The sequence below is a fragment of the Hemicordylus capensis genome, chromosome 2 (assembly GCF_027244095.1).
Source record: "Hemicordylus capensis ecotype Gifberg chromosome 2, rHemCap1.1.pri, whole genome shotgun sequence".
Classification (NCBI taxonomy): domain Eukaryota; kingdom Metazoa; phylum Chordata; class Lepidosauria; order Squamata; family Cordylidae; genus Hemicordylus; species Hemicordylus capensis.
Genome location: NC_069658.1, coordinates 408,135,267 through 408,161,974, shown reverse-complemented (window position 1 = coordinate 408,161,974; position 26,708 = coordinate 408,135,267). Strand labels below are relative to the sequence as shown.

General features: G+C 45.7%; 2 protein-coding genes and 1 long non-coding RNA gene across 3 annotated transcripts; 2 read left to right on the top strand and 1 right to left on the bottom strand.

The window, feature by feature from the left end:
• The first annotated feature begins 114 nt into the window (after positions 1–114).
• Positions 115–8,952, top strand: LOC128347333 (uncharacterized). The gene is made up of 2 exons (XM_053301805.1): positions 115–1,265; positions 4,317–8,952. The coding sequence occupies exons 1-2, from the start codon at positions 872–874 to the stop codon at positions 4,958–4,960; spliced, it is 1,038 nt and encodes a 345-aa protein (XP_053157780.1). The 5' UTR covers positions 115–871; the 3' UTR covers positions 4,961–8,952.
• Positions 1,286–13,159, top strand: LOC128347332 (uncharacterized). The gene is made up of 2 exons (XM_053301804.1): positions 1,286–4,451; positions 8,961–13,159. The coding sequence occupies exon 1, from the start codon at positions 1,857–1,859 to the stop codon at positions 3,381–3,383; it is 1,527 nt and encodes a 508-aa protein (XP_053157779.1). The 5' UTR covers positions 1,286–1,856; the 3' UTR covers positions 3,384–4,451; positions 8,961–13,159.
• On the bottom strand, positions 12,694–22,685 carry LOC128347334 (uncharacterized). The gene is made up of 3 exons (XR_008317516.1): positions 22,589–22,685; positions 13,024–13,104; positions 12,694–12,837 (listed from the first exon to the last, which is right to left on the bottom strand). It is a non-coding gene; the product is annotated as an uncharacterized LOC128347334 (long non-coding RNA).
• Between the last annotated feature and the right edge of the window lie 4,023 nt (positions 22,686–26,708).

The window sequence follows — 26,708 nt, the reverse complement described above, 5'->3', positions numbered from 1 at the left end:
CCAGCCCCGGCAACAGGCAAGGAAGACGCCTGATTGGTTCTCGGGCCGGAGGGGCGGGGCTTGACGGCCGTTATTGGCGTCTCCCCGCCCTTCCTTTTCAGTTCGGCCCGAGTTTTTGACGAGAGAGGAACTCTGTGCCCGAGCTCCTCTCAGTGGTTTGCTGGGGCCCCGTTCGGCCCTAATAGGCGGTCCGGACTCGGACCGTAGGGGAGTGGGGACCCGGGCGGTTGGGTTGGTGGTCGGCGGCTGCGGCCGCGGTGGCATTTTTCGGCCGATTCGGCCTGTGGGGAGGCTGGGTCGGGGGTTGACGGCGGCAGCAGCGGCGGCATTGTGGGTGCTGGGCCGAGTCTGCAGCCACGTGGGGCAGCAGTGGCGATGTAGCCTTCGGTGGGGGGGCGGTCCGGCCGGTATTTGGGCTGATTGGCCTGGAGGGGCCCCCAGGTGGGGGGATTGTTCTAGGCTGCTGGTTGCTTGGGCTGCGAGCCCACTAGGGGGTGCTAGGGACTCCCTGGGAGGCTGTTGCCGGGCTGACAGGCCCGGGTGATTGACAGCTCTTACAGGCCCGGGTGATTGACAGCTCTTAGGGCTTTTTCCCTCTGTCTCTGTTGGGCCTTCTGGGTGTGGCTGCCTGGGAGGAGTGTGGCCTAGCACTGTGGGGTGTGATCAGTGGGAATGCTGCTTGTTTTGGATTAGTCGATATATCTAATTAAAAATAAATAGATAGATATAAAATAATTAAGTAAATACATAAATATATAAATAAATTTATTAATTTAATTTAAAAAAAAAACAAAAAACACCAAACCAGTAGAGACAGAAGGAGTATTGAACAATTTCGTACGTAATAAAATCAAATAAGGGTAGAGTGGTCATGCCTCCCAGGAAGGCAAAAGGGAAAGCCGGGGGGAAGCCGATCAAGCCTCCTAAGCGTCCTGCACCCCAGTCTTCATCGTCGGATGAAGATGATGGGGAAATGACACTCATTAAGGGGATGATACAGCAGCTGGAGGCTTTGGAGCGGGCCAAGGCACTGCCATCAGATATGGGGGCAGGGCCTTCTGGTAAGGGGGGCAGAACTCGGACGAGGGGGGCCGCAAGGACTCAGTTAATTGATTCTTTATCTGTCAGACTGAAGGCCATGGAGGAGAGGCTAAGCGGCCCGAGTGATGTGCCAGTGGTAGTTTTGGACGAGGCAGCAGTTCCGGGGGCATTGCAGCAGGAGGAGTCTTCGGCGGCGGTGGAGATGTCAGCTGTGGCTCAGCCGGGTGAGCCTGGATCTGTTGCACCATACGGCGGTACCGGCCAGTGGCCGTGGTTTCCCTGGCCGATGCCAGCCGCTGGGGGTTGGGGCCCTGCCCCCTGGGGGGTCACACATACATACCCAGGTGGGTTGGTGGGTCCTTTGCCAGGGGTGGGGCCGAGTACGCAAGGGGTGGCTGAGCAGGTGTGGCAAGGGGTCGTGCCTGCTTCCAGTGGACCTGGGTTGTCACCCATGCAGGGTGCAGGTTGGTATCCTAGGGGGGTTATGCCTACACCTCAGCATTCTCCGTATGGGGCAGTGGGGTTGCCTTTGGGGGATCACCTTTTACTGGCCACTAAGGAGAAGATTTTGAAAGGGGAATACGTTGACATATTCTCCTTGTTATTTAGGGAACCCGAGGTAAAGCATAAGGAGGGTGAGTCGTGTAAAGACCACGCTGTGACGAAGCGTAAGCCAGTTGAGAAATCCTGGAATAACTGGCTTTCGGGTTTTACGATTTATATGGGGGTGGTCATTCTGGCACAGCCGGCCAGAGCCCTGGCGTTAGTTAAGTATATGGACATTATCCATCGGGCTGTGTCGGACTTTGCTGGCAATGCTTGGGTCCGATATGATGAGAATTTTAGGATGCGAGTCGCTTTGGATCCATCCCTGCCATGGGATGCGCCTCATTTGGAGCTGTGGGTTCTCATCATGTCGCCGACGCAGCCAGTGGACGGTGAGAGATCGGACAGTGGTCATCTGTTATCCAAGGCAGCGGCACTGTCTTTTCCCGCTGTTGCGGGCCAGCCGTGGGTTCAACCCCAGTCGGTTTGCTGGGAGTATAATCGCAGTGGCCGCTGTGGAAGACAGGCCTGTAAGTTTAGACACGTGTGTAGCATCTGTGGTGCCAAGCACCCGAGCTCTTCGTGCCCCAGGGCTCGTGGCTTCGGGGCAGGATCTAAGCCAAGGTTCGATGGGGGCAAGAAGGGGGGCCCTCCCTCACCCCCTTCGGGTAAAGGGGCCCAGCCCAGTTAGACTGGACGTTTTGGAGCAGCTGTTAATAGGCTACCCTAATCGGGAGGCCGCTGCCTTGTTGAGTTCAGGGTTTAAAGAAGGTTTTAGGATTCCGACGTTATCTCATAGGGTGGCCTTTATGGCCGATAACCTTAAATCGGTTAAAGGGATGGAGGTGGTAGTGGCCAGGAAGATAGGTAAGGAGGTGGCTGCCGGGAGGGTGGCTGGGCCTTTCGATCTTCCCCCCTTTGACAATTTGAGGGTTTCCCCGTTGGGAGTTGTCCCGAAGAAGGCTCCAGGCGAGTACCGCCTCATACATCACCTGTCCTTTTTGGGTATCGAGTTGGATACGGTGGTTGGGTGTTCGCGTCTCCCGTTGGAGAAGTTGGCGATGCTGCGGGGTCTTATTGGGGCCATGCAGGTGGCGTGGAAGGTTTCCCTTAAGGAGCTGCAGGTGGTGGTAGGTCATTTGAATTTCGCCTGCAGGGTGGTGGTACCCGGGAGGGCATTTTTGAAGCGCCTTTGCGACCTGATGTCCGGTTTGCGGGCTCCTCACCATAGGGTAAGGCTTACGGAGGGGGTTAAGGCAGACTTGGCAGTATGGGGCACGTTTTTGGAGCAATTTAATGGTGTTTCATTCTGGAGGGCAGAGCAGCTAGTTGAGGCAGAGCTGCAGGTCCATTCGGACGCGGCTGGGGGAGCGGGGTTTGGCGTTTATTTTCGTGGGCGCTGGTGTTATGGGTGTTGGCCGGTTGGTTGGGAGAGGGCCGGTATCACTAGGGACCTTACCTTTTTGGAACTGTTCCCCATTGTGGTGGCAGTGCACCTTTGGGCTGGGGAGTTCTCTAACTCCACAGTTCAGTTTTGGTGCGACAATCAGGCAGTAGTGCAGGTTGTCAATTCACAGACGTCATGGTCCCCTCGGGTCATGGGCTTGGTTAGAGCTTTTGTTTTGCAGTGTTTACGTGCCAACATTTTATTTCTGGCGCGACATGTTCCAGGGCTTCAGAATGACATCGCTGATGCCCTGTCTCAGTTTCAGTTAAACAGGTTTCGGGAACTGGCGCCGGAGGCTATGCGGGACCCGGAGGTCATGCCAGAAGCCCTGTGGAGGCTTGGCGCGTAGCTGCGCGGCAGGCCATCGATGCCTCCTTGGCGCCCAGTACCAGGGTTAGTTATCGGGCGAAGGTAGGGGCATTCTCTACGTTTAGGAGACAAGAGGACCTTGTGGAAGCATGGCCTGTGCCTGTGGAACATGTTATGCAGTTCCTGGTGTCTCTTTTTAGGGCAGGTAAGGCGGTCTCGACCATGGGAGGCTACGTCTCCGCTTTGGCCTTCGAGGCTCAAGTGCAGGGGGTGCAGGACACTACAGGTGATCCTAGGGTTAAACGCATGCTGGAGGGGTGGGCGCGGCAGCAGCCCAGGGGCCCAGATAAAAGGAGGCCACTAACCTTGGACGTGGTGGCTGCACGGATTCACCATTTACCTGTCTGTTGCTCTTCCCCTTGGGAAGCTACGTTAATGAAGGCTGCCTCCTTGGTTTATTTTTTTTGGGCTTTTAGACCCAGTGAAGTTTTGCCACGGGGTAGGCATTCGCCTGTGGGGCGTTGCCTGCAGTTTGGGGATTTGTCGTTTGAGGGTAGGTTTGAGGGTAGGTTGCTACTCCGTAGCTCCAAGACTGATCAGAAGGGGAAGGGGCAGGTGATTAGGCTCCATGCTGCCTCGGACCCGGGAATGTGTCCAGTGATGGCCTTACGGCAGTATGTAGCAGGTGGTCCCAAGGCATCTGGGTGTTTATTTGTCCATGAGAGGGGGGATCCTTTAACCCAGTATCAGCTATGGGCTGTTCTGAGGAAGGCTATGGCCTGTGCTGGTGTGTCAGACTTGGGGTTTAGCCTGCACTCCTTTAGAATTGGGGCGGCTACTACAGCCAGTGGCCTGGGTTTGGAGGCGAGGGATGTGCAGAGGATTGGACGGTGGAAGTCTGATGCTTTTTTACGCTATGTGCGCTAAAGCGGCACAGTTGCGGCTGTTTGTTACCTGTTTGTTCTTTTAACAGGTGCTGGCGGGGCAGCGGCTCCGGTGAGAGGTGCTGGCGGGGCGGCGGCTCCTGTGAGAGTACTCCTGTGTGGCCATTCCTTGGTGTTTTGGGCATACAAGAGGGCCAGCGCCTCACGTTTTGGGACCCAACTAGGTCTGGGACAGCAGTCCAGAGTGTCTTGGTTGGGTATGCAGGGGATGCTTTGGGGACAGTTACTCCCAACTCTGTTAGATTATGTTTATAGGTGTTCCTGTCCGGATATTTTGGTCGTGCATTTGGGTGAGAACGACTTGGGCAAGCGATCAGGTCTCTCCATCATTCAACAAGCCTCTTCTGATTTTGGGTCCTTGCGGGATAGATTTCCAGGGATGAGGATTGTGTGGGTCGAGTGGCTCCAGCGCAGAGTTTGGCGCGGGGTGCACTCTCTAAGGGGGGTTGAACGAGCTCGACGTAAGGCGTCTAAGGCTATTGGCCGGCTCGTTCTTGAGGATGGGGGCTGGGTGTTGGCACAGCCCAGCCTGTCGGCTTCATTGCCGCACTTGTTTAGGCCTGACGGGGTCCACCTGTCTGTTCAGGGCTGCGATTTGTACCTATCCAATATTCAGAGGGGGCTTGGGGAAGTTGTTGGGGAGTGGTGGGGCAGGAAGGCCAAGCTAGGCTGACCTCCCTGTGTGGCAGGGACAGTGCGGGTTTTGGTGGGAAATAGTTGGGTTTAACTTCGGTGAGCACCCTTGGGACGAGTTAATTGGTGATTGGTCAGTCGCTCCCTTGTGGCTTGTGCGGCCCAGGGAGGACGACTTGCCATGAACTGGCTTCAGGACTTTGCAGATCCTTGGGCTGCGCGGTCCGGGGTGTGCAAAGCCTAGAAGGTTCCAGACCCTCGATTGGGGGTTGGTTGAAAGGAGACGGATCAGGACAGTGCCTGATGCTCTCCTGAGCCAGGGTGTGTCGCCCAAGCATGGTCAGGGGTGGACTCGGGGTCCAAACCTGGCCAATGCTAGGCCCCGCACTGTCTGGATGGTTGAACATCACTGTCAAGTTCGCTTGCTCACAGTTGATTCTTGTAATAAAGTTATGACCAATTCACCCAACAAATTGTGTCGGTGTTGTCTTTGCCTGGGGTCTGGGGACAACTCCCCATTCTTGCAAGCAACCATTTTGCTGTGCTTTGCTCCTCTCCACCTCTCCTCCTCCTCACAATAAGTTTTGTGGTGGTGAAATATAGCAGAGATCCCTAAGGTCAGAACAAGGGCTTTCTTTTCTATGACACCACCCAAGAGAAGCAAAGCCTCTCAACTACTACAAATATTTATATTACTACAAATATTTATATACCGCTCTTCAACCAAAATTCTCAAAGCAGTATGCATAGGGAAATACATAAATAAGATGGCTGCCTGTCCCCAAAGGGTTCACAATCTAAAAAAAGAAGAAGCATAAGAGACACCAAAGAGAAGCATAAGAGACACAATCCATGAGAAGAGCTTCTGTTGGGTCTGTGGGGAGAGCGGGCTTAGCCTGCTCTCCCCACAGAAGATCAAAAGGCAGCCCTGGGGCAGCCGGATTGGCCACCCACACGACTGCCAGCTCCATCATGGAGCCGATGGGGGCTGCAGGGATCGAGGGCTGTGTGGCCCCCGGAAATTCCAGGAGAGACCCACGAGCTTGGTCGGGCATCTACCCGTGTGTCACCACATGCCATGGTGACACACAAGCAAAACAATAGGTTAATGGAGCAATTGCTCTGTTAGCCTCATTTAAGGGGAGGGTGTTCTCGGCGGGCTAGCTGCCTTGGGAGCACTGGACTCGCCTGCAATCCCAGTGGATTGTGGCACTCTCCCTTTGCCCGCTTTCTGGGCAGTCTCCCTTGGCCCGCTTTCTGTTGATCATGAGAATAGCCTCACCAGCAACAGCCACTGGAGGGATGCTGTGCTGGGGTTGGATAGGACCAGTTGCTCTCCCCCTGCAAAATATAAGATAATCACCACTTTAAAATGTGTCTCTTTGCTCAGTTAGAAGGGGTAAATGAAGGAGTCAACAAAAAAGAGGTCAACAAAGGGGTTAGAAGGGGTCAACAAAGCTAGGAAAGAATTACTGTAAGTCCACTGTTTTCACTGTAGCATACGACAGATCATCCTGGAGAGAATCTATCTATGTGGTCACTAAGAGTTGACACCGATTTAATCAATCAATCAATCAATTGCACATAGGATCAGCAGGGATTCTAGGATACAATATTGGCTCTCTTTTCCCTTTCCCCACCCAGCAGTTTGTGGGGAGAACTCTCCCCACAACCAACTCCACCAACTCTCAGTTTTTGTCCAGTTTATTCATGAGGAACATGCAGGGTGTATTCCAGGGATGTAGCAACATCAGATTGGGTTCTGGGACAAAATATGAAGATGGACCCCTCCCCGCTCACCTCCCTGTCTTGGTCTTTGGACAGGCAGGCAGGGGAGGGAAAATGCAATCCGTTGCTCAGCTGGTGGGCCCCCATCCCTTGGGGGCCAAAGGACATTTGTCCCTGCTTGTTCTGTTATAGCAGTACTCTTGGTCTATTCACAAGTAAGGGTGCAGGTTCTGCTTGTGCATAGGAGTTCAAGATCTGCTCATGAGTATATCCTGCACTCTTACTTGAAGTAGACTTGTACCCTACTCATGAATAAACTGCACCACTGTGTTCATGAGTAAACCGGCAGCCTTATTCACAAATCAATTTTGGAAACCATGAATTATGCAATGCTGAATTGCTTAGTAGATGACTGTCTCTACCCCTATTTTTCAACACTTGGGATCAACAAATCTTAACCTTTATTGGCAAAAGTCCTCACAAACTTCAGTCAATTTCCATATATTTTAAGAGCAAATGAATCTCTCTCTTACCTGTCTGTTTTTATGCGAGATCACCGGGTAGGGGCCCTAAATGAGAATGACATTATCCTGACTTCCATAAAGCCAGCCCAACCTTCCCTTGCTCCTCCCCAGAACAGTGTTGATAGCTTCCAACTCATCACACCATCAATCAAAATCCAAATGTCTGCTGGATGGAATTCTGTTTGTTTGCTCTTTGTAGCCCACCACACACTTTTTCAGACATTACTCTGTCTGATTGAAAACATCTGTGAAAAGCACTGAGCAATCCAGAAGTGCAAAATGAATGACACAAAATAGAACAACAAGATAAGCAACAGAAATAACCCCAGAGGGTTAGTTTCTTCCCTGGGCATTGTGCCTAACTCATCAAGGTAGATGAAAGGATTAATGAGCACAATGTAAAAAACAGTTGTTTGCCATACAGTTCATTTTGCCAGGATTCTTCTGAACTGGCTTTATTTGAAAGAGTTGGAGGGATAAACCTCTGTCCATTCAGTAAAGCATCAGTATCGGTTGAGATTAATTGTAAGATAAACAATATTAATATTATCACTATATGATGACTTTTCCAACTACTACAATGAATAAATCAAAATAACAATATCCAGCCATCCTTTATAACATGTCCCCTAGAATTTTGCTTTCCACTCTCCAAGTTACTTTTAGATCATACATTTGCCCAAAATGTTATGCATTGTGGGATTTACTTTAAAATAAAGGGAACCTGCTAGGAACCTTCCTTTTTCAAAATAAATGTTATCCACAGTTGGCAGTTCACTAAGCAAAACCATTGGTGGCTATTTTGTGACACTGTTGCATGGCGATCAAGGAGGAAAGGAATTCCTGCCCTTACCATTAGGCACTGAGACAAGGGGGGGTGCAAACATGGCCCTCCAGCTGTTGTTGAACTACAACTCCTTCATCCCCAGCCACAATTTATTGTGGTTGGAGTTTTTTGGGTGTTGTAGTTTGACCACTAAGAGGTGGCCATCAAAGTTAGGAGTGCTGTAATCCACACTGGGCAAGCACACATTTTCTGACTAGAAGTCACCCTACAGACATCAACAGCCCATGCCAGGGCAACTGTCCAATCAGCACCAACTGCAAATGCAAACTGAATTTGTAAAGGGATAGGGAGAGATACTTTTGAAAGGAAAAGACCCCTTCCCAGATACCGTTGAGAGCTCAATGCAATTGTAATGCACATTAAATTGCCAAGGGTTCTTGAAGGAATGGTTTTGGGGGCTTCAACAATTCTCTTCTTCCTGGCAAGAGAAGATTGGAGTGGCTAGAATAATTTTACTGAGGGTTCTGGAGGGGGGATTGTTTTCTAGCGCTTGTATAGACAGATTCTGGGCTTGTACAGGCTTCTTTCTCATAAGGTTCAGGAAGAGTCTCTTGTGATGCCCAAGGAACTCTAAAACTTCAAAGATCTCTTTAAGATTTGATTTTTCTTTATGAGCTATAGTGGTGGCTAAAATTTGAGCTATAGGTGTTTTGTTTGTTTGTTTGTTTGATAATTTAGTACAATTGTGTACCGTCCCATACCAAAAAAAAAGTCTCTGGCTGGTTAGCACAGTACTTAACTTACCACAGAGCACAGTACTTAACTTACAACAGTTAAGAGACAGGGTGTGTGCATGAAAAACTGAACCAAATTGAATTCATTCATTTGATTCATTTCAAGTAATGAAATGAATACCTGAGCCACAAATGAGCTTGTAATGGCATAGACTCCTTTTGTCTCATTCATTTTATTTGTTAATCTTTCATTTTTGTTTTCCCCAGCATGCAGAATAGGTCAAAGGGACAGAGGAAGAGAGAGAAAGGAAAGAGAAAATGGGCAGTTTACTTGAAAAACTTCAACTCCACAGTTTAAACTCAAATGTCCAACTTTCTGATAGCCTGTTTTTGCCACACGGAGCCCTCTAATCACAGTAGCCCAATGCTTGCTTTTCCTCAGTTTAATTCTCTTTGGAGTTAAGTTTGCATGCTACTCTTTTTGGTTTGTTCTTTGCAAAACCAGTTCTGAATCATCTCTTACGGTTACTTAAGCTAACTGCAGTCCATCCAGCACTCTGTATTGTACCTGTTCCATTCCTTTGTGCTTAATTGTTTCAGATTTGTTTGTAGCTGTAGCCTAGCATTGCCAAAATTTGCCCACCTTGATGCTACTCTGCCCTGCCAAGGTCTGCTGCTGTAGTCTGGTACCAGCCAGTTCTGCAAGTCTGTGTGCTCTGTTGTGTTAAACTCTGTTGCTCAAGCCTGGAGCTAGGAAGCCACCTGAGTGCCTGTAGTTTGTATGTCCTTTTATGGTTTAAATAGTAGTTAGGATGTGTTTCTATGTGCCTTTTTAAATTGCCTATAAAATGGGAACATATTCCCCTGGCAGGAAGGGGTAGTGTCAATTGAATGAATAACACACAAGTTGTGCAGTTCAGATAAGTGGGAATACAGATGAACGGGTCTAACAAAAGTGGATGGAATATGTTATGAAACGAATGTGATTTTAAATAAAAGAAATGACATTTTAAAGAATGAAAATCAATGAGATGAGGAAATGGAAAAAGAAGTCTTGCAGACAGCCCTCTTAAGAAGATTTCCTTGACAATTTTGGGCTGGCAGTATTAGTGGTGCCATGGACTTCTACTTGACCAGCAACACCGTTTTCTCTCTTCCTCGCTCCCTCTGCTTTTGCTTTTAAGCTTGACGTCCAGCCTGATAAAATGACAGTTCACACTATCAAGAACAGGGTAAGAGAAGTCTTCTACTCTAGTTCAGGAGCTGTGCATACTCCTGATATGTGATCATCTGCCTGTTAAAAACAAGGCTGGAAGCACCATCCATGATCAAGTGCTGAGCAGCAGCTGGGTTGGAGAGATTTTCACCCGACCTCATCCAGCAGCAGAGTTCTGCTACTGGGTAGGATGGAGCCTTCTGACCTAGCTGCTGCTCAGCACACCATCATGGATGGCATCTCCAACCTTGCATTTCACTGACAGAATATCCAATATTTGGGAGCACACACAGCTCCCGAACTAGGCTAGAATAGGCCCTCCCCTATTCTCAATTGTGTGAACTGCCCTTAAGAGTTTTGATGAAATTGAAAAGTTTGCTCATTCTTTGTGCTCTTTTAGTTGGCCTTAATGGTTTTACTCAACCATTATTTTTGCCATTTTTCTAATGGAACGATATGGCTTCTTGCCATTTTTTGTTTCTTTGCTCCAGTAATACTCAGTGATGGAATGCTCCGTGATAGGTCAGCTAAGGAGCATCTGGCAGAAGGAGCTTCAGGAGGGCTCACAGTTCAGTGCTAGAGAACGCGTTTTGCTTGTAGAAGGCCCAGGTTTAATCCGTGGCATCTCCATGTAGGATGGGAAAGACCCCTGTCTGAAAGCTAGAAGAGTTGCTGCCTGTCGTTGTTGAGAATAGTGACTTAGATGTGCCAGTAGTCAGACTCAGTAAAAGGCAGCTTCCTATGGTATAGCAGTGCACTTACCACTACCCAACCTGCTTCTTTGTTCAGCCTTTACTACTGCTATTTCTCCATCCAAGATATATCATCAACACTTTGGCACTAATAGCCCACACAGCCACCCTACTGAATTATTCCTTCCTAAAGTATTCATTTCCCTTTGAACCCAAAAAGAAAATTTGCATTCAGATAAGTCCACAAACTATTTTTATTAGATTATCTTTGTGCTACTTTCTAAAACTTCATTTTTATTTCTTTTGATTTTATTTTTAAACACAACAGTAGCTTTAAGAAAAAGCTCCGATATTGAATAAGTAAAGTAAATACACTTTCTGGTTCATAAAAGAAGAAAAGAAAAAATATACATTTCTGTTCTTGTGAATACAAAATATAATTTAATGTAATTAAGAGCATTTCAGTGCCATCACTCTCTTAGCTTTACAAATTTTTCATATTATAAAAAAGAGAAATGCTCTTTTCTTTCTTTCTAATTTTGTTTCTAAATATATATATTAACCCCTCTCATCTCTAATGCAAGGCAGCTAATAGCAACAAAAGACATATAATAAAAAATTTTACAATCATAAAAATGAATTCATCTTACTATGCAACAGTTTTGTTTCCTTAATATTTAAATCAAAAGGGTTTTTTTTAAGAACTCACAAATCCTTTTATTCCAAAATCTATATTATGTATTTTTCTGCTACATTTACACACTTTTCTCCAAGGAGCTCAGGGTCGTGCACTTGGATGCATCTACCACATTTTATCTTCACAACTACCCTGTGAGGTGGGTAGGCTAAAATTGGCCAAAAGTGAATAGTGACTTCCATGGCCCAAGAGAGAATTCAAGCCCCAGTCCAAATGCCATTTCATCACACATTGGCTCTCAATTGGCCCTATGCAACTGTTGTACTTGTTTAGTGGTCCCTTACGGTGGTGCATATCGCCATCGGAAGTCAATTTCGTTGAGGTTTGTATGAACATCATGATACAAATGCATTCCCCATACAATGGAGTTTTAAACATTAACACAGCAGCAACTGGAGCTGCTCATGAATAGCCTTTTCTGTCACCTTTTCTGCGCAGTGGGGAATGACTTGCCTAGGGAGCAAGAGGTTGCCGGTTCGAATCCCCACTGGTATGTTTCCCAGACTATGGGAAGCACCCATATCAGGTAGCAGCGATATAGGAAGAGGCTGAAAGGCATCATCATCTCATACTATGCGGGATATGGCAATGGTAAACCCCTCATGTATTCTACCAAAGAAAAATCACAGGGCTCTGTGGTCACCAGGAGTCGACACTGACCTGAGGGCACACTTTACCTTTACTAATGAATTGGACTGGTAAGCAAAGGAAAAAACAACGAGGCCATTCATACAATCAAAAACTGTGTTCTACCTTGGTTTGGGAACTGTGTGTGCTCCCAGTTTTCAGTTGTGTAGAAGCAAGCTAAGAGGAAAACCTGGGTAGAAGTGATGATGTGGAAGCAAGATCAGAGGAAAAGTTACCCAGGTTTTCCGCCTACCTTGCTTCCACAGAACCAAAAATTGGGAGCACACACAGTCCCCAAACCCAGTTTTTGATTTTGTGAATGACCTCAATGTCTTCCTTAATCAAAACCTCGATCTGTTCCTCAACATATGCCACTGGTGATTGGGAAGACCAGTAATTTCCAATAAATACTGGATTAGTATAAGTCTTTGTAATTTACCCACTGTTCACTCTAAGGACAACTGCAAAAAGCAAAGACACTGTTGGGATGAGAAGCATACCAGCCAAGCCAAGAGGTGTTTGCTATCATGGCTTGCCTTATGATCAGGCATATTCTGCTGCTGAAAAGCAGGCTTGGACCTTCCTTGACAAAGATGTATGTAAATGAGCCCTGAATTATGCAGAGTGTCACTCATCACTCCCCTCTGTATATTTGTTACATGAAGGCTTATGCACGGCTGCCCTGTCTTGTAAATGTTCTCATTCAAAGGCTTTTTCTCCCCTTCCCCTACCCCTTCAGGTTTCTTCCCCCCCCCCACCCCCCGCCTCCTCCAATCCTGCTTCTCTCTGCCAACATGGTGCTTTATCTCAGTCTTGGTCCATTGCCTGAATGAGGCCTCTCAAAAGGTACTTCCTTTCTGGCCTACGTTCATCTTGGTGAAAAGCACGCCTCTCCTGCGCCTCTGAGTCGAGCTGGAGGGGAATATGAAGTCAACAAGTATAATATGAAAATAAACAAAAATCCAGTTCAAACAAACCACTTGCCTCACGTAAATAGTTTCTGGCCCATTTTGAGCATGCCCAGCAAATCTTTGTGAGCTATCTTGTTTTCCCCCTCCTCCAGAACTAACCCTGAGTTTTAATCTTTCAAAAGCTCACCTTGTTTTGGAGCACTTAATTCTGCACACACCACAAGCTGCTCAGGTATTATCATGTATTGATGATTCATGATGGCTCAGGCTGGAAAATGAAAACCAAGGAGTCTAATCAATAAAATTATTTGTCCGTCTTTGAACTGGTTCCAGGTTTGGTTTTTCTTGGCAGGTCCTTGGCTTCCTGAATTCTGCTGACCAAAAGCATGAATAATGACCTCAAACTGCACAATATACAGAAACCATCTGTTAGATAGGAACCGGAGGGATGATGTCATTGAGCTTTTTCTAATCTTGCAGCTAATGTTTTGCCAGTGGTGATGTCAGAGGCTTGGCAACTCACTGGCAAAGTTCAGCTCTCAGAGGATGGGTAGAAGGTAGTGGGAAGATGCCCTACTAATGGTGATTGTGTTTTTCTTCCATTCTCTGGCTACTTGGTACAAAACAGAGATAAGATAAAAGGGAGAAAGCTATAACATAAATGGAATGGGGAGGCCTATTTTTAAATGCAAGAAGCAAATGCAATGCATTGCTATCAGTGGCAATGCTCCAAAGTAAGTGTCTTGGGAATTGCGGCTCTAAGACCAGCAGCCTAGACCTTCCCCAGAATAGCTCTGAAGACGTTTGCCATATTGCAGTCAATTGGATAAACTTCAGGGGAATTGTCTTGGGTTTTATAAAACATGCAGAAGGCTGTCCCTTCCAAAAGTCTTTATATTTCCCTGAACTGAGAACTGAGACATTCTCCTGGCTTGCCTGTAGTGGGCAAGGAAAAGTCTCACAGAGGAAGTGCAAGAACTCAAGACAAGTCGTCATTTGCAGTGGGTGGATTCAAAATGTTTGGGCTGCCTTTTCTGCTAGTGCATTGGGAAAATTAAAGATATGTGGCTGTTCTCTGGCTGCGGACCTGGCAATCTTGACTAATAGACATACTTGCTCCTTCTGTACTTCCTTCTGACTGCTGCAAGGCCTTACAGTGTCCACAATTGCCTTACTCTGGCATCTTTGCTATTTATTCAGTAATCTAAAAGCATTCACTTTAAGATAAGAGTCAAGGAGTTTTAAATTTTCACTTGTGCTCTAAAAGGAATGGAAATTGCAAGTTAGGGTGCCCACCTTAACTTCCACACCATTCATTCATTCATTCATTTATTGACAGAGGCACTCTTACCCCTGGACCTTGGGGCCCCAGTCCATGGCCTCCAAGGTCCAAGGGGCTCCAAATGGTGGGGGGGGGGAGACTCATGGGCTTGTGCCAATGTATTCGAACTGTACAGGCACACCTCACAGTTTTCAAGGGCTGCTGGGCTGGACAGACAGGCCCTGCGGCTGCTCTGCCCGCCACCGCCATGTGGGGGGGAGGCCTGCTCAGCTCCCCTCTCCCTCGGCTGCACACATGGCAGCTAAAATTACAGAAAATCCATGGTTTAGCACAGCAGGGCCTCACGGTGTCAAGGGGGGCCTCACAGCCGTATGTGTGTGGGGGTTCCTCATGGCGGGGGCACTCTAGGAGCCAAAATCACCTAGGTGCCCCACTATTTATAGACTGCCACAAACTTCCATCTTTGGGTGGTTTACAACCACATAAAACAAATTAAAATGGACATAAAAACCTTAAAATGATTTATAATCACAGGTCTATTAAAAAGCTTGGGTGAAAAGATGTGTCTCTCAAGACTTCATAAAAATTGTCAGAGATGGGGAGGCTCTTATTTTGGCCCCAGACCTCTACTTATGGTTAATGGCTGATAGGATAATGACTTACTCCAAGTAGTCTCATTGAAATTAAAAGGACATTAGGCATTCCTTGGTATGTTCTTTTAATTTTAGTTGGATAACTTTTAGTAATGTCCTTCATTATTTTATTTTATTTTATTTATTCTTTATTTAACACATTTTTATACCGCCCCATACACAAGACCCTGGGTAGTTTACCATCTAAAAGCACAACAATTAAAACATTAACACAACATTAACACAATTAAAACAATTTAAAATACAGATTAAAAACTCTAAAACTTAAAGCTTTAAAACTATGAACTAAAAGCCTGATTAAAAATGTATGTTTTCCAATCCTTTATGTCAGTCATTATTTCTTTCTTGCTATATTCTCTACAGAGTAGGAGAGGATGGATTACTGGCATTTTTATTTTAAATATGCTAACAGATCCTATGCCCTGTAGGATGCTTTGGCTAAAGTCAGAGTCTTTGAGAACAATCTGTGTGCTGGGTGGGGTGCTGCTGGTTTTACCTCACAGGATCTTTACATGGTTTTCCACTCACATTTTTAAAAGGACCTTTCCATTTTTCTCCCCTCCACAAGACCATTTTTTCAGGGATTGATTAACAGTTCTTTCATTATATGGAAGCAAGTTCCACTGACTTCAATGGAGTTTACTTCCTTCTAGGTGGGCACATAGAACTGCACGTTCAGTTATTGAAATGCTGCTAGAAAAGGCATCTGTACTCCAGCCCAGCATCCTCTTTCTCACAGTGCTCAGCTACGTGCTTCCAAAAAAGTCCAAAGCATAGCAGGGAAATCCCAGAAACCATTCCCACCCATTGCCAATAAACTATTATTGTGCTGTAGACTGCCCTTTAACATGGAGGTTTTACATGAGAGCCAAATCACCTGTGAATATTGAGGCTTCATTTCTTAAGTATGGCCAGGTGTTTGGCTCTGTTGTGGAACCTCCATGTTCAAGAGTAGTCTACAGCAGAATGATGTTTTCTTGGTGCTGGGTGTGAATGATTTTTAGGATCCTTCTAAAAAGGTTCCTTCTTCAGAACTTCCTTGGACCCAATCCTATACATTTTTTACTCAGAAGTAAGCCCAGAGGAAGAAATGGAGTTCCCCACTCAGATGGGATCCCTCCCCTCCTATGCTTTGCTGAGGGGATGGGAGGAAGAAAAAAAAGAGATCCCACATTCTTGCTTAGGATCTCTGCTGGTTCTGCTGCCTTCAGAATGATGCTATTCACATGATTGGGTGCAATCGGGCTAGTGGAGCCTAGCCCAATTTGGCCCCATCGTGTGAACCACTGGGATTGGCTGCGAGCCCGGTGGTTCCTAGGCGGGTAACCCGCCTAACTACCCCTGCCCTAAAACCAGGTTTGCAGAGTGAACGCTCCACAAAGCTGGTTTTAAAGATCGTGAGTAGCAGCGGTGCGGCTCCGTGCTGTGGTTACTCATGAGTAGACCCCCGGAGGGCGGCGAAAAGCTGCCTCCTGGCTCCAGGGTCTCCCCTCTATGCCCTGCGCAGGGCATACTGTAGCTTCCGGGGGCCGCATGGCCCCCGCACTCCCCAGCCCCTGCCGGCTCCGTCATGGAGCTGGCAATCGTGTGGGTGGCCGATCCAGCCGCCCAAGGCTCCCTCCCTGCTCGTGTGTGGGGAGAGCGGTCTTAGCCCGTGCACTCCCTGTGCACTCTCCAAAACCGGGTCTCACTGATCGTGAGTCCCAGCTCTATATGTTTTTGCTCAGAAGTAAGCTCCAGTGGAATCAATGGACTTACTTTCTAGTAATTTATTCCAAGCTTTGCTGCAGGGCTTTGCTTCTCCCCTTGGTGGGGGTGAGAGCAAGAAAGCAAAAGGAGAAAACAAATGCCAATGAAAGGAAAGGGTGGCGGGGCGGGGGAGGAATGATTGTTGAACTATACAAGTGCCAGAGTGCTCATAGACTGTCTTTATCAGGCACATTTGTTCAGAACCAGGAAGTCACTCACTAGAAATTGCCAGGACTTGCCCCTCCCAACTTTGACTTCAGAATTCTCAGTGGGAAGACTCAGTTATGCTCTTAGCTAACTTTCCCTTAGTTATTTTCCCTGTTATTATGGGGATTTCAAATAATAATTACTCAAAAATCTCTAGACTGGTGTTTTTCAAACCCACCAAAGGCACCAGTCCAGTATGGACCTGGATTTTGGGGAATGCTGACAAAACTTTAAAAATTAAACATATACCTTGAGGTCATTCACACGACCAGGCAGGCAGAGCAGTGGGTGGGCCATCCGGCCAGCAGGTGAGGGGAAAGGCTGGTTGAATTCACCTTCCTCCCAGATGAATGGATGTCTGTTACTAGAAGCACAAACTGCACTTCCAGATGATCCACACTGCATGGCGCAGCACAGATCTAAGGAGGCTGGGACAATGCATCCCAGCCTCCAGATATCCCACAATGCACCGCATGAAATGCATGATGCATTGGGGGGATTCCCCCAGGAGATGGGCACTATAGGCACCCATCTCTGTGTCTGTTGGGGCTGACCGTAGCCCCAGAGAACACACGATCCCAGCTCTCTTAACCCTGGGAGAGCGAGCCCTTAACCCTGGCTAAGAGCAGGGTTTAAAAGCTGGGCTGGGTGGCACTGCCTCACCCCCATTGGGTCCAATCCCAACAGTTTTCATGCATAGCCTAACCCAGGCTGGGCTTCCCTAGGCTGGGTTAGGATGTGCATGATAATAGCCTCACTATCTGTGGTGTAAAAAATGTTGCCAATACTTTGAGCCCTCTTTTTAGAGTTAAAATTTAAACTACTGTATCTCAGCCATTTTGCAGTGGATGTGTACCAAATCTGGAGGAGCCGTGTCTCTTCTCCCTTAGCTTATGTGTGCACCATTTCATGGGGAGTGGATGGATATGTTTGATTTTATAAGCAATTGAATGTTCAGCTCTTATATGATGGAATGTTGAAAACTCTCCTCATCTTAACTATACTGGCACAACTGTGCCAGTATAATTTTAAGTTAACTTTGAAGCTTTATCAAACCTTACTATTATGTATATCAATAAAAAATTACAAAAAATATATTTGAACAGAACAAAAGAACACATTTACGCATTTGAACGTTTATATCTCTCGTTTCCACCACAAACCCTCAAGGCAGAATACAATTAAAAAACCCCTGGAAAACTATACTTTAGAATTATTAATATTTGCTGCTGTTTCTTTGGGCCCAAACCCTTGTTATTGCTTAAAGCTCAAATCTAACAACACATTACTCAAAAGTAATCCATATAAAGCCTATTCACACAAGCAGCCTAGCCCAGGTTAGGACAGCCCAGCCTGATTAGGCTGTCCTCGCACCCACCCTTTTAACCCCAGGCTTTAGCTGAGGTTAAATGAACGAACCTGAGGTTTGTTTAACCTCGGCAGGCGATTGTAAGAATGATCACCACTGGGTTAAAAGGCTTCCCCCTGGACTGCCACCATTTCCTGCAGGAAATCAGCGAGAAGGGGTGGTTGCACAGAGCAGAGTGGCTGCGATACAAAAAGCAATCTCTCTATTGCACACGTACTGCATTCTGGGTCTATGGAGGACCCAGAGTTCTTTCCCTCTGCTGCCTCCAGAGTGCCGATCGCCGTCTAGGTGCGCATGTGGGTCGGCGATCAACAAAGCTTTATTTTTGAGCTGATCATCTGCTGGGTGGCAAGTAGGAGCCTGCCTCCCTGCCCACTCTCTCCACCACCCAGGTAATAGGTCGTGTGCATGGCCTTATAGATTATAGTAAATACACATAGGATTGCAGCCCCTGCATTTTCAGAAGTGAATTTGTGAGCACACTTAGCACGCTGTACTAAAGCTCAGAGTACCTTATCCAAGAACTCAGGACTTTTGTTGAGGGCTGTTGATCTCAATCTCTTCTCTCACTGTCACAGCTTCCCAGGCGTCCATGGAAACTGCACTGCTGACGCCTGTCCAGTATTTTCATTGGCAACGTATCAAAGAGTATTCGAATGTGCAAAAGTTTCAGGCAGGACAAGCGATATGAGTTATACTTGCAATAGCAAATCGCGCATTGCTTTGTTGCAGGAAGTTGCAATCATTTCTGTTTTGACATGTTTCTTTCTTAAGCCATACCTGAGACAACATCTTGATCATTAGGAGCTTTATTCCTTCCCTTACACTGAGATAAAATCATGTTATAGTGACTCCTCAGAAAGCACCGTCTGTGAATGCCAAGAGCAGTATGGAACTGAATGAACAAATGAACCATTTCTCTCAGTGTTTCTTGAAGAGTTACAAATGCTCACTGTACTTCATGCCATCAGTGCATATATTAGGGTTGCGTGTTTTGTATTTTTTCTGTTTCAATTTGTTCCAAATCTGAATCAACCCCATTTTGTATTTTGTCTGAAATTAAGCCTTCCGAATCACCCCAGTTTTGTTTTGTATCCGAATTAATCCGAATCCAAATCTGAATTAATTCAGATTTAAAAATGAGTCACATGGTCAAAAGAGTGGGTGGGGGTTATAGTGCCCAATGAGTGGAAGCTACCACAAACATCTCAAAGGAATTGGGCAAACCGCTGGTTTTTGGTGAATTTTTGAAGTTTGCGCATCTTTCAGATATTCCCCATAGGGTATGATGGAGGTTTCAGGAAAAGTATATCATAACGCGGGGTGGGGAGGGGTGGCCCAGAGTGAAGTATGGTTGGTGGTAGTGCCCATTTGGTACAAGGAAGCTACCACAATTTTTTCAGAAGAATTTGCAAAGGGCTGATTTCTAAAGAATTAATGACGTTTCGTGTCTTTCAGATTGTCCTCGGAGGGTAAAATGGAGGTTTCTGGAGTCCCATAGCTCCACTTGAGGGGCACTGGGGTGGCCCAGAGCAAGTGGTGGTGTAGTGCACATAGGGTGCCAACCACTCACATGGGTTGCCAACTCATGAAGTACAGGGTTTTGTTGTTCTAGAGGTGTTCTGAGAGTAGATTCTCGAGTAGCATATGAGAGTACATTCATGGTTTTTCATTAAAAATCTCATTTGCTACCAGAGAATCTAAACTCAACACCTCAGAAAGAACAAAGCCCAGTACCCCAATGGGTTAGCAATCCAGGGAGGTGGTTGGCACCCTCTGTGCACTACACCACCACTGGCTCAGCACCACACCAGTGCCCCCCAAGTGCAGTTATGGGACTGCTGAAACCTCCATTATTCCCTATGGGGAAAAATCTTAAAAACACGTAAACCTCAAAAATTCCTAAGAAATCAGCCCTTTGCCCTATTTGTAATCTGGGTGCACCACCCTTGGAGCACTGCCACCCAACCCACTGTTTTGCCCCTGAAGCCCCACAGAAACAAGTTGAAAGAGTGAAGAGAATGATGAACAACAACAACACTTAATTTTTTGGCACAGTTATTTGAGAATTTTGCAGTGGGTGTGAGCCTGTCCCTGTGGCACTAGCACAGCAGCACAACCCATTTGTCGATTCAAACAATCTTTCAATAAAAAGACTCCCTCCCCATGAAACAGTGACCACAGGTCATTTGAGATAGCAAGATCGACCAATGAACTGTCTTGGTAATATGGAACAGCTTCAAATGTTCATTTAACTGAAGTGGAGTGAGGTGTAGCACAAACAAATCAGCCTACTGTTAGGAATTGTTGAGATTTATCATCTCTGCATTTAAGAAAGTGCAAAACCATGGATCATGGTTACAAGAAAGAGAGAAACAACTAAGATTCCTGGGGATGGCAATAGATTGACAGGGGTATTCCCCACCCCCCTCCTTTTGTCTCCTGTAATCCCATGTGGATGACCTGTCCCTGCAATGGCAAAAGTTGTGAACTACTGGCTTAGACATCATGTCCCACCAATTTACATTGTGGCCTAAATTACATTAGACTGCTCAACTTGGGCAACAAAACTTAGACACCACTATAACTCATAAAAATCAGAAGAAAAACAAAATAGCTCTTCAAAAGACCCCTGTACAAGTCAAGAGATTCTTTCTAAACCTTTGGAAAGAAAAACCTGTGAAATTTCAGAACTTTCCTAACCAGCTTCTCTAAAAGCTTCTCCACACATTTTATACCATGGCTTTTAGCAAGAGCTTTGGAATTGCATTGGGCTCCCAAAGATATCTGGGTATTTCTGTCTCAAAATACTGTCTTCCAAATCCCTTTGCAAGGTTAGTTTGCACTTCAGTCACACTGAATACAACACATACTTAATTAAACCATTCATGCTCAACAGCTTTTCGCATATCTTATCTTCTGCTAATCACTCAGTGCCTTAGCAGGAGTGGAGAGAGTCAGAGAAGTCAATTTCAATTGCAATGCTTTCCCGAAGAACAAAGCATTCTGTCCAAAACACAGTCATTTCGATTTGGAAACAAAAATATCTGTTTTTTAATTCTTGATTTTGTTTTGGTTACAAAACCTCCAAAATTGCCATTTTTAGGCACAAAATGTTTTGTACCCCAATTGAAATGCATTCGCCTAGCATATATGCTGATATATAAAAATCAGGAGATGACTGAGAGAGACTGTGGTATAATAATAGATAGAACATCAGACTTAGACTAGCGGGACCTAGGTTCAAATCCCTGCTCAACCACTGGGCCAGTCAGTCACTATCTGTAATCTACCTCCTAGAGCTGTTATGAGGATAAAATGGGATGATTCCTACATATACTACTCTTAATTCTTTGGTGGCAGGGCAGGATACAAATGTGATAAACTAAAAAATTGTTTGTTTGTTTGTTTGTTTGTTTATTAAACTTCTATACCGCCCAAACTTTCATCTCTGCGCAGAAAGTTTAGTTGAATGGATAGTGCAAAGAGTGTAGTTGAACTTGTTGCACTACGTCAAAGGAGGGAGAGGGAGAGAGGGGGAGGGAGAGAGTATCTAAGGTGATTTATTGGATTACTTTAGTGAAACAAGAGACACATTTTCTACATGGAAGTTTCTTCTGTGCAGGTGTTGTGCAGAAACCCATGTGTAGTGACCGCCAGGGGCATAGCAAGGTTGGAATGGGCCAAGATGAGATTTTAAAATGGGCCCCCAGCCCCTCAAAGTCCAGGGCCTCCACACACCCCAGGCCCCCAAGGATTTAAGTCTGATATTTCAAAATAAGTATGCTGCCAGGAAATACATTTCACTGAATACACACATGCACACTTCACAGTATATAGTGATATACATTGAGTACTATATATTTGTGCTACTTTTAATGCCTAGAACACACTAGCAATGCTAATTATTAAAATGGGCCCCTCGCTGCAGATTAGCAAAGGAGACTTTCAACCATGCAGGGTGAGCCTATGTTTGTTTTCTCAGAATTCTGAACAAATTCAGTCAAGTTCGATTCCAGGAGGTTTTTCACAGGAGGCTTTTAAAGCCCTTTAACACACATCTCCTCTGGAATAGAGGTGCTGCATTCACATGTTGGCCAGATTTACTCTGAAGTCCCTGCAAGTTATTGGAGAGCAGTTCACACACAAGAAAAATAAAATAAAATAAAAGCACAACACATGCTTCACAGTTCTCACTCAGACCTTCTGAGTTGCAAAACAACTTGAACATAAGTGCATTTATAAATGAATGAATGAATAAATAAAATTAATAAAATACTGTTCCAGAAGTTTTTGCAATTTTCTGACATGAAACAAGCCACTTATAGGCCTTTTTAGATAGTTTTTGTTTTTAAAGCCAGCACATTTTTCAGTCTGTTTTAAATTAAATATTCAGAGACTTCTCAGTCTTGCCCCACCCCCCTTATCAAAGCCCTATGGCAAGCAGATCCCTATATATGGGGGTAACCACAAAAAGGAATTCACAGCCTACCTGCAAAAGCTGTGCTGGATGGTCTGAGGGTCTGCTGCAGGGAGCTCTGCCAGCCTCCTTCCTTCCTTGCTTGGGGCCTACTCGAGTTCAGGCTTCAGGGAGGCCTACTCGGAGGCCTCTCTGGAAGCCCCGCCCACCCGCCAATCAGCTGAGAGGCGGGGAGAGAAGAGCTCTGCAGTTTGCAGGCTGCTCCGATCCTAGGCTTCGCCGATCAGCTGGAGCTGGAGGCAAGTGGCTGAGGGGCCCTGGGGCTGGGCAGGTGGGCAATGGGGTGGGGGTGGCAGGAACTGGCATGGTGCCCCTCCTCAGTGGCGCCTAGGGCACGTGCCCTGCCTGCCCCCCCCAGTTCCGCCTATGATAACATCTAATGGTATTTTCTCATAATATTCCCAACCTTAATAATATGTATTGGTTCAGTGAATCTTATTGAAGGTTGGAGTATCCTGGAAATACCAGAAGATCGTATTGCCTCTGTAGGAGAACTTGAAAAGTGTGAGGAATTTTAATTGGAGTAACCCAATTAATCAGTTTTTCTAGCACCTTGGGTTCACCCCCACATCCCTCCCCCCTCCCTCCCTCTCCCCCCTCCCTTTCTCTGGGATGGTGTGGGTGGGGCTTATACTGGCACTAATTCTTCTTCCTTATTTCTTTTGCTTCTACTTGACCAAGCAGCCCCCAGTTCAAAACTCACCTCTGCCAAGAGCTCACTGAAGCTGTTCTCACACACAGCCTAACCCAGGCTAGAGACACCCAGCCCGGGTTGTTATCTATCTATCTATCTATCTATCTATCTATCTATCTATCTGTCTGTCTGTCTATCTATCTGATGTTTATACTGCCCTTCTAAAGATGGCTCAGGGCAGTTTACATTAAAACAAAACTAAAATCAATTAACTATTAAAATCAAAAACTGTAAAAACAACATTAAACCATTATTAAAACAATTAAAACAGTTTGTAAAACTCTGGAAAACCAGGCCAAACCTTTACGGCCTAAAAACAGTTTAAAGACCCTGGAAGGCCAGGCCAAACAGATAGGTCTTAAGGGCTCTCCTGAAGGCCAATAGGCTGTGTGTTAGGCTGTGTGTGAGAACTGCCAGGATCAAGCCTGATCCAGGCGGGCCGACACTGCCTAGCCCAGCTTCTTAGCCCAGCTGTTACCCTAGGTTAAGGGAGCGAGTACTCCCTTAACCTGGGCTTGCGGCTCGTGTGCGAGCCCGGCTGCTTCCAGAGCACCTGTCTCTTGGGGGAATCCCCCAATGCATCACATGTGTTGCAGAGTGCATTGTGGGATCCCTGGAGGCAGGGATGCACTGTCCCATCTCTCTGGAGCTGCACGCTGCACCGCAAAGCACTGCCCATCTGGGAGCATGGTCTGCGCTTCCAGAATAATACTATCACTCATCTGGGGTGAAGGTGAGTAAAAGAAGCCTTCCCCCACTGCCACCTCATGTGCCCACCCGGTCATGTGAACAGCCTCACTAAGTGGCTTTAAACAACAATCCACTGTTCCCCGCCCCCCGCAGCTGCCGTCTCTCATATGAGCACTTAGATGGTCACAAAAGGCCCTGCTTTATGTTTCCTCGCCCTGTGAGGTAGGGTCAGTGGCTACGTAGAAGGGAGCAACCAATTGCAGGCTCTGGTATTTTCTTTTGTGGGAGGTCCATCTGGCTTCTTCCTTCTTACCTTTCTGACAGATAGTAAACGCAATCCTTTTAAGAAGGCTTTTGGTGACATGACAATGTAATCACCTATCCCATACTTCTGTTATTATTTATTATGTGGCCACTGCTATTTAATTTTAAAAAAAGTAATTTTGCTCTTAACTCATGTTTTCATGCCAGTCTAAGGGTTATTCTTGTTTTTAAATTGTATTAACTTTATGACAGATTTGATCCTTAGCTATTTTGATTTTATTAGCCAAGATGGGGGTACAGGAGAACCTGCAGTAATGAGCCCCAGAGTGAGAAGAAGAGGTCCTGTGGGGCAGCACAAGAGGGAAAGACTGCAACCCTATGCATACATACACTGAAATTAATGGGACTTACTCTTGTGTAAACATACATAGGATTGGGATGCCTCTCGGCATCTCACACAATTTGTGTGTGCATGTGCAACTGGAAGGAAAACCATAGCTGGGCGGTCAGGTACAGAAACAGCAAGGGCATTATTCAGAAGAAACTCCATTTTTTCTCCTTCTCCTTTCGCTCCTTTTTCCTTCTGACTCCAGCCCCCAAACTCTCTTCAGGATCCGCCTTGGGACAAATGTCCAAACAACAAAACACAAAATATAATTAGATAGAATACAACATCTTGCCAAGCAGCAGTTCTTGTCAGTAGATTGTGTGTTCGGGCTCCAACCCATCTACAATGGACTGGGCTGAGAAAATCCTGTTGGCATCCTGGGCATTTTGTATAGAAAGTCGAGATAAAATACATTTAATACAAACACAACAACAACAAATTATATTACTGGGAAAGAATGTATGCAAAGTGTTTTTGAACATGCTAAAGTATTATATTAATAAATATGTTTATTTATTTTCTTATTCATTTAGGTTAGTTGATAGCATATGTACAGATATAACACCCTGTGTTAATATCTAACATTTTAAACACAGAAATCATAAAAGAAAATGTTGACAAAGGTTTACCACAAAACAGGCCTCAAAATGGCACTCAAATCACCTGAATTGATTCTGGTCGAATGGGGGTGATTCCCCTCAACTCCCAAATTGGGCCCTCTATTTTGAGGATGATTCAGTTTGAGGCAGAATTAGTGAATTGCCCCCAATTTGACCTTAATCAATTAAAGGTTCAATCAAATTGCACACCTGTACAATGCAATGGCAAACCCCTCCTGTACTCTACCAAAGACAACCACAGGGCTCTGTGGGCGCCAGGAGTCGACACCGACTCGACAGCACACTTTACCTTTTACACCACAGTATTCGATTTATAATTCCCTTATCCATGTTGTGAATTAAATGTAGCAAAATATGGATTTTCAATATCATTCAGTTAATTATGACTAATACTTGCACCTAAAGACAGTGGCTGACATCAAGACTAATGCTATGTTTGTGCAAACATGCTTTGCTAGCCAGATGTGCTACATCAGTAGTTTGAAGATTTCAGATTAGTGTTGTGCTAGCAGAAACAGCTTTGCATTTGTGCAACAAGGTGACACACTTCCTACTGTGAAAATAATCCTCACATGTTTTGCACAGAACGCTTGTACAAAAAGAGCACAAGAGCGCAAGTGTATAGATTTGAACATTCTCAAGACGAGTGCAGTTATGCCATCGACTTGCCAAGCACAATGACTCAGAATGACTTCCTATTGATTTAGAGCTAGTTAAGGGTAGGCTTGTGCATTTCAATTCGGGTACAAAATGTTTTGTGCCCCAAAATGGCAATTTTGGAGGTTTTGTAACCAAAACAAAATCAAGAATTAAAAAACAGAGATTTTTGTTTCCAAATTGAAATGACTGTGTTTCGGACAGAATGCTTTGTTCTATGGAAAAGCATTGCAATTCAAACTGACTTCTCTGACTCTCTCCACTCCAGCTGAGGCACTGAGTGATTAGCAGAAGATAAGATATGTGAAAAACTTTTGAGCTTGAATGGTTTAGTTAAGTATGTGTTGTATTCAGTGTGACTGAAATGCAAACTGACCTTGCAAAGGAATTTGGAAGACAGTATTTTAAGACAGAAATACCCAGATATCTTTGGGAGCTCAATGCAATTCCAAAGCTCTTGCTAAAAGCCATGGTGGAGAAGCTTTTAGAGAAGCTGGTTAGGAAAGTTCTGAAATTTCACAGGTTTTTCTTTCCAAAGGTTTAGAAAGAATCTCTTGACTTTTGAAGAGCTATTTTGTTTTTCTTCTGATTTTTATGAGTTATAGTGGTGTCTAAGTTCTGTTGCCCAAGTTGAGCAGTCTAATGTAATTTAGGCCACAATGTAATTTGGTGAGACATGATGTCTCAGCCAGTGGTTCACAACTTTTACCATTGCAGGGACAGGTCATCCACATGGGATTACAGGAGACAAAAGGAGGGGGGTGGGGAATATCCCTGTCAATTTATTGACATCCCCAGGAATCTTAGTTGCTTCTCTCT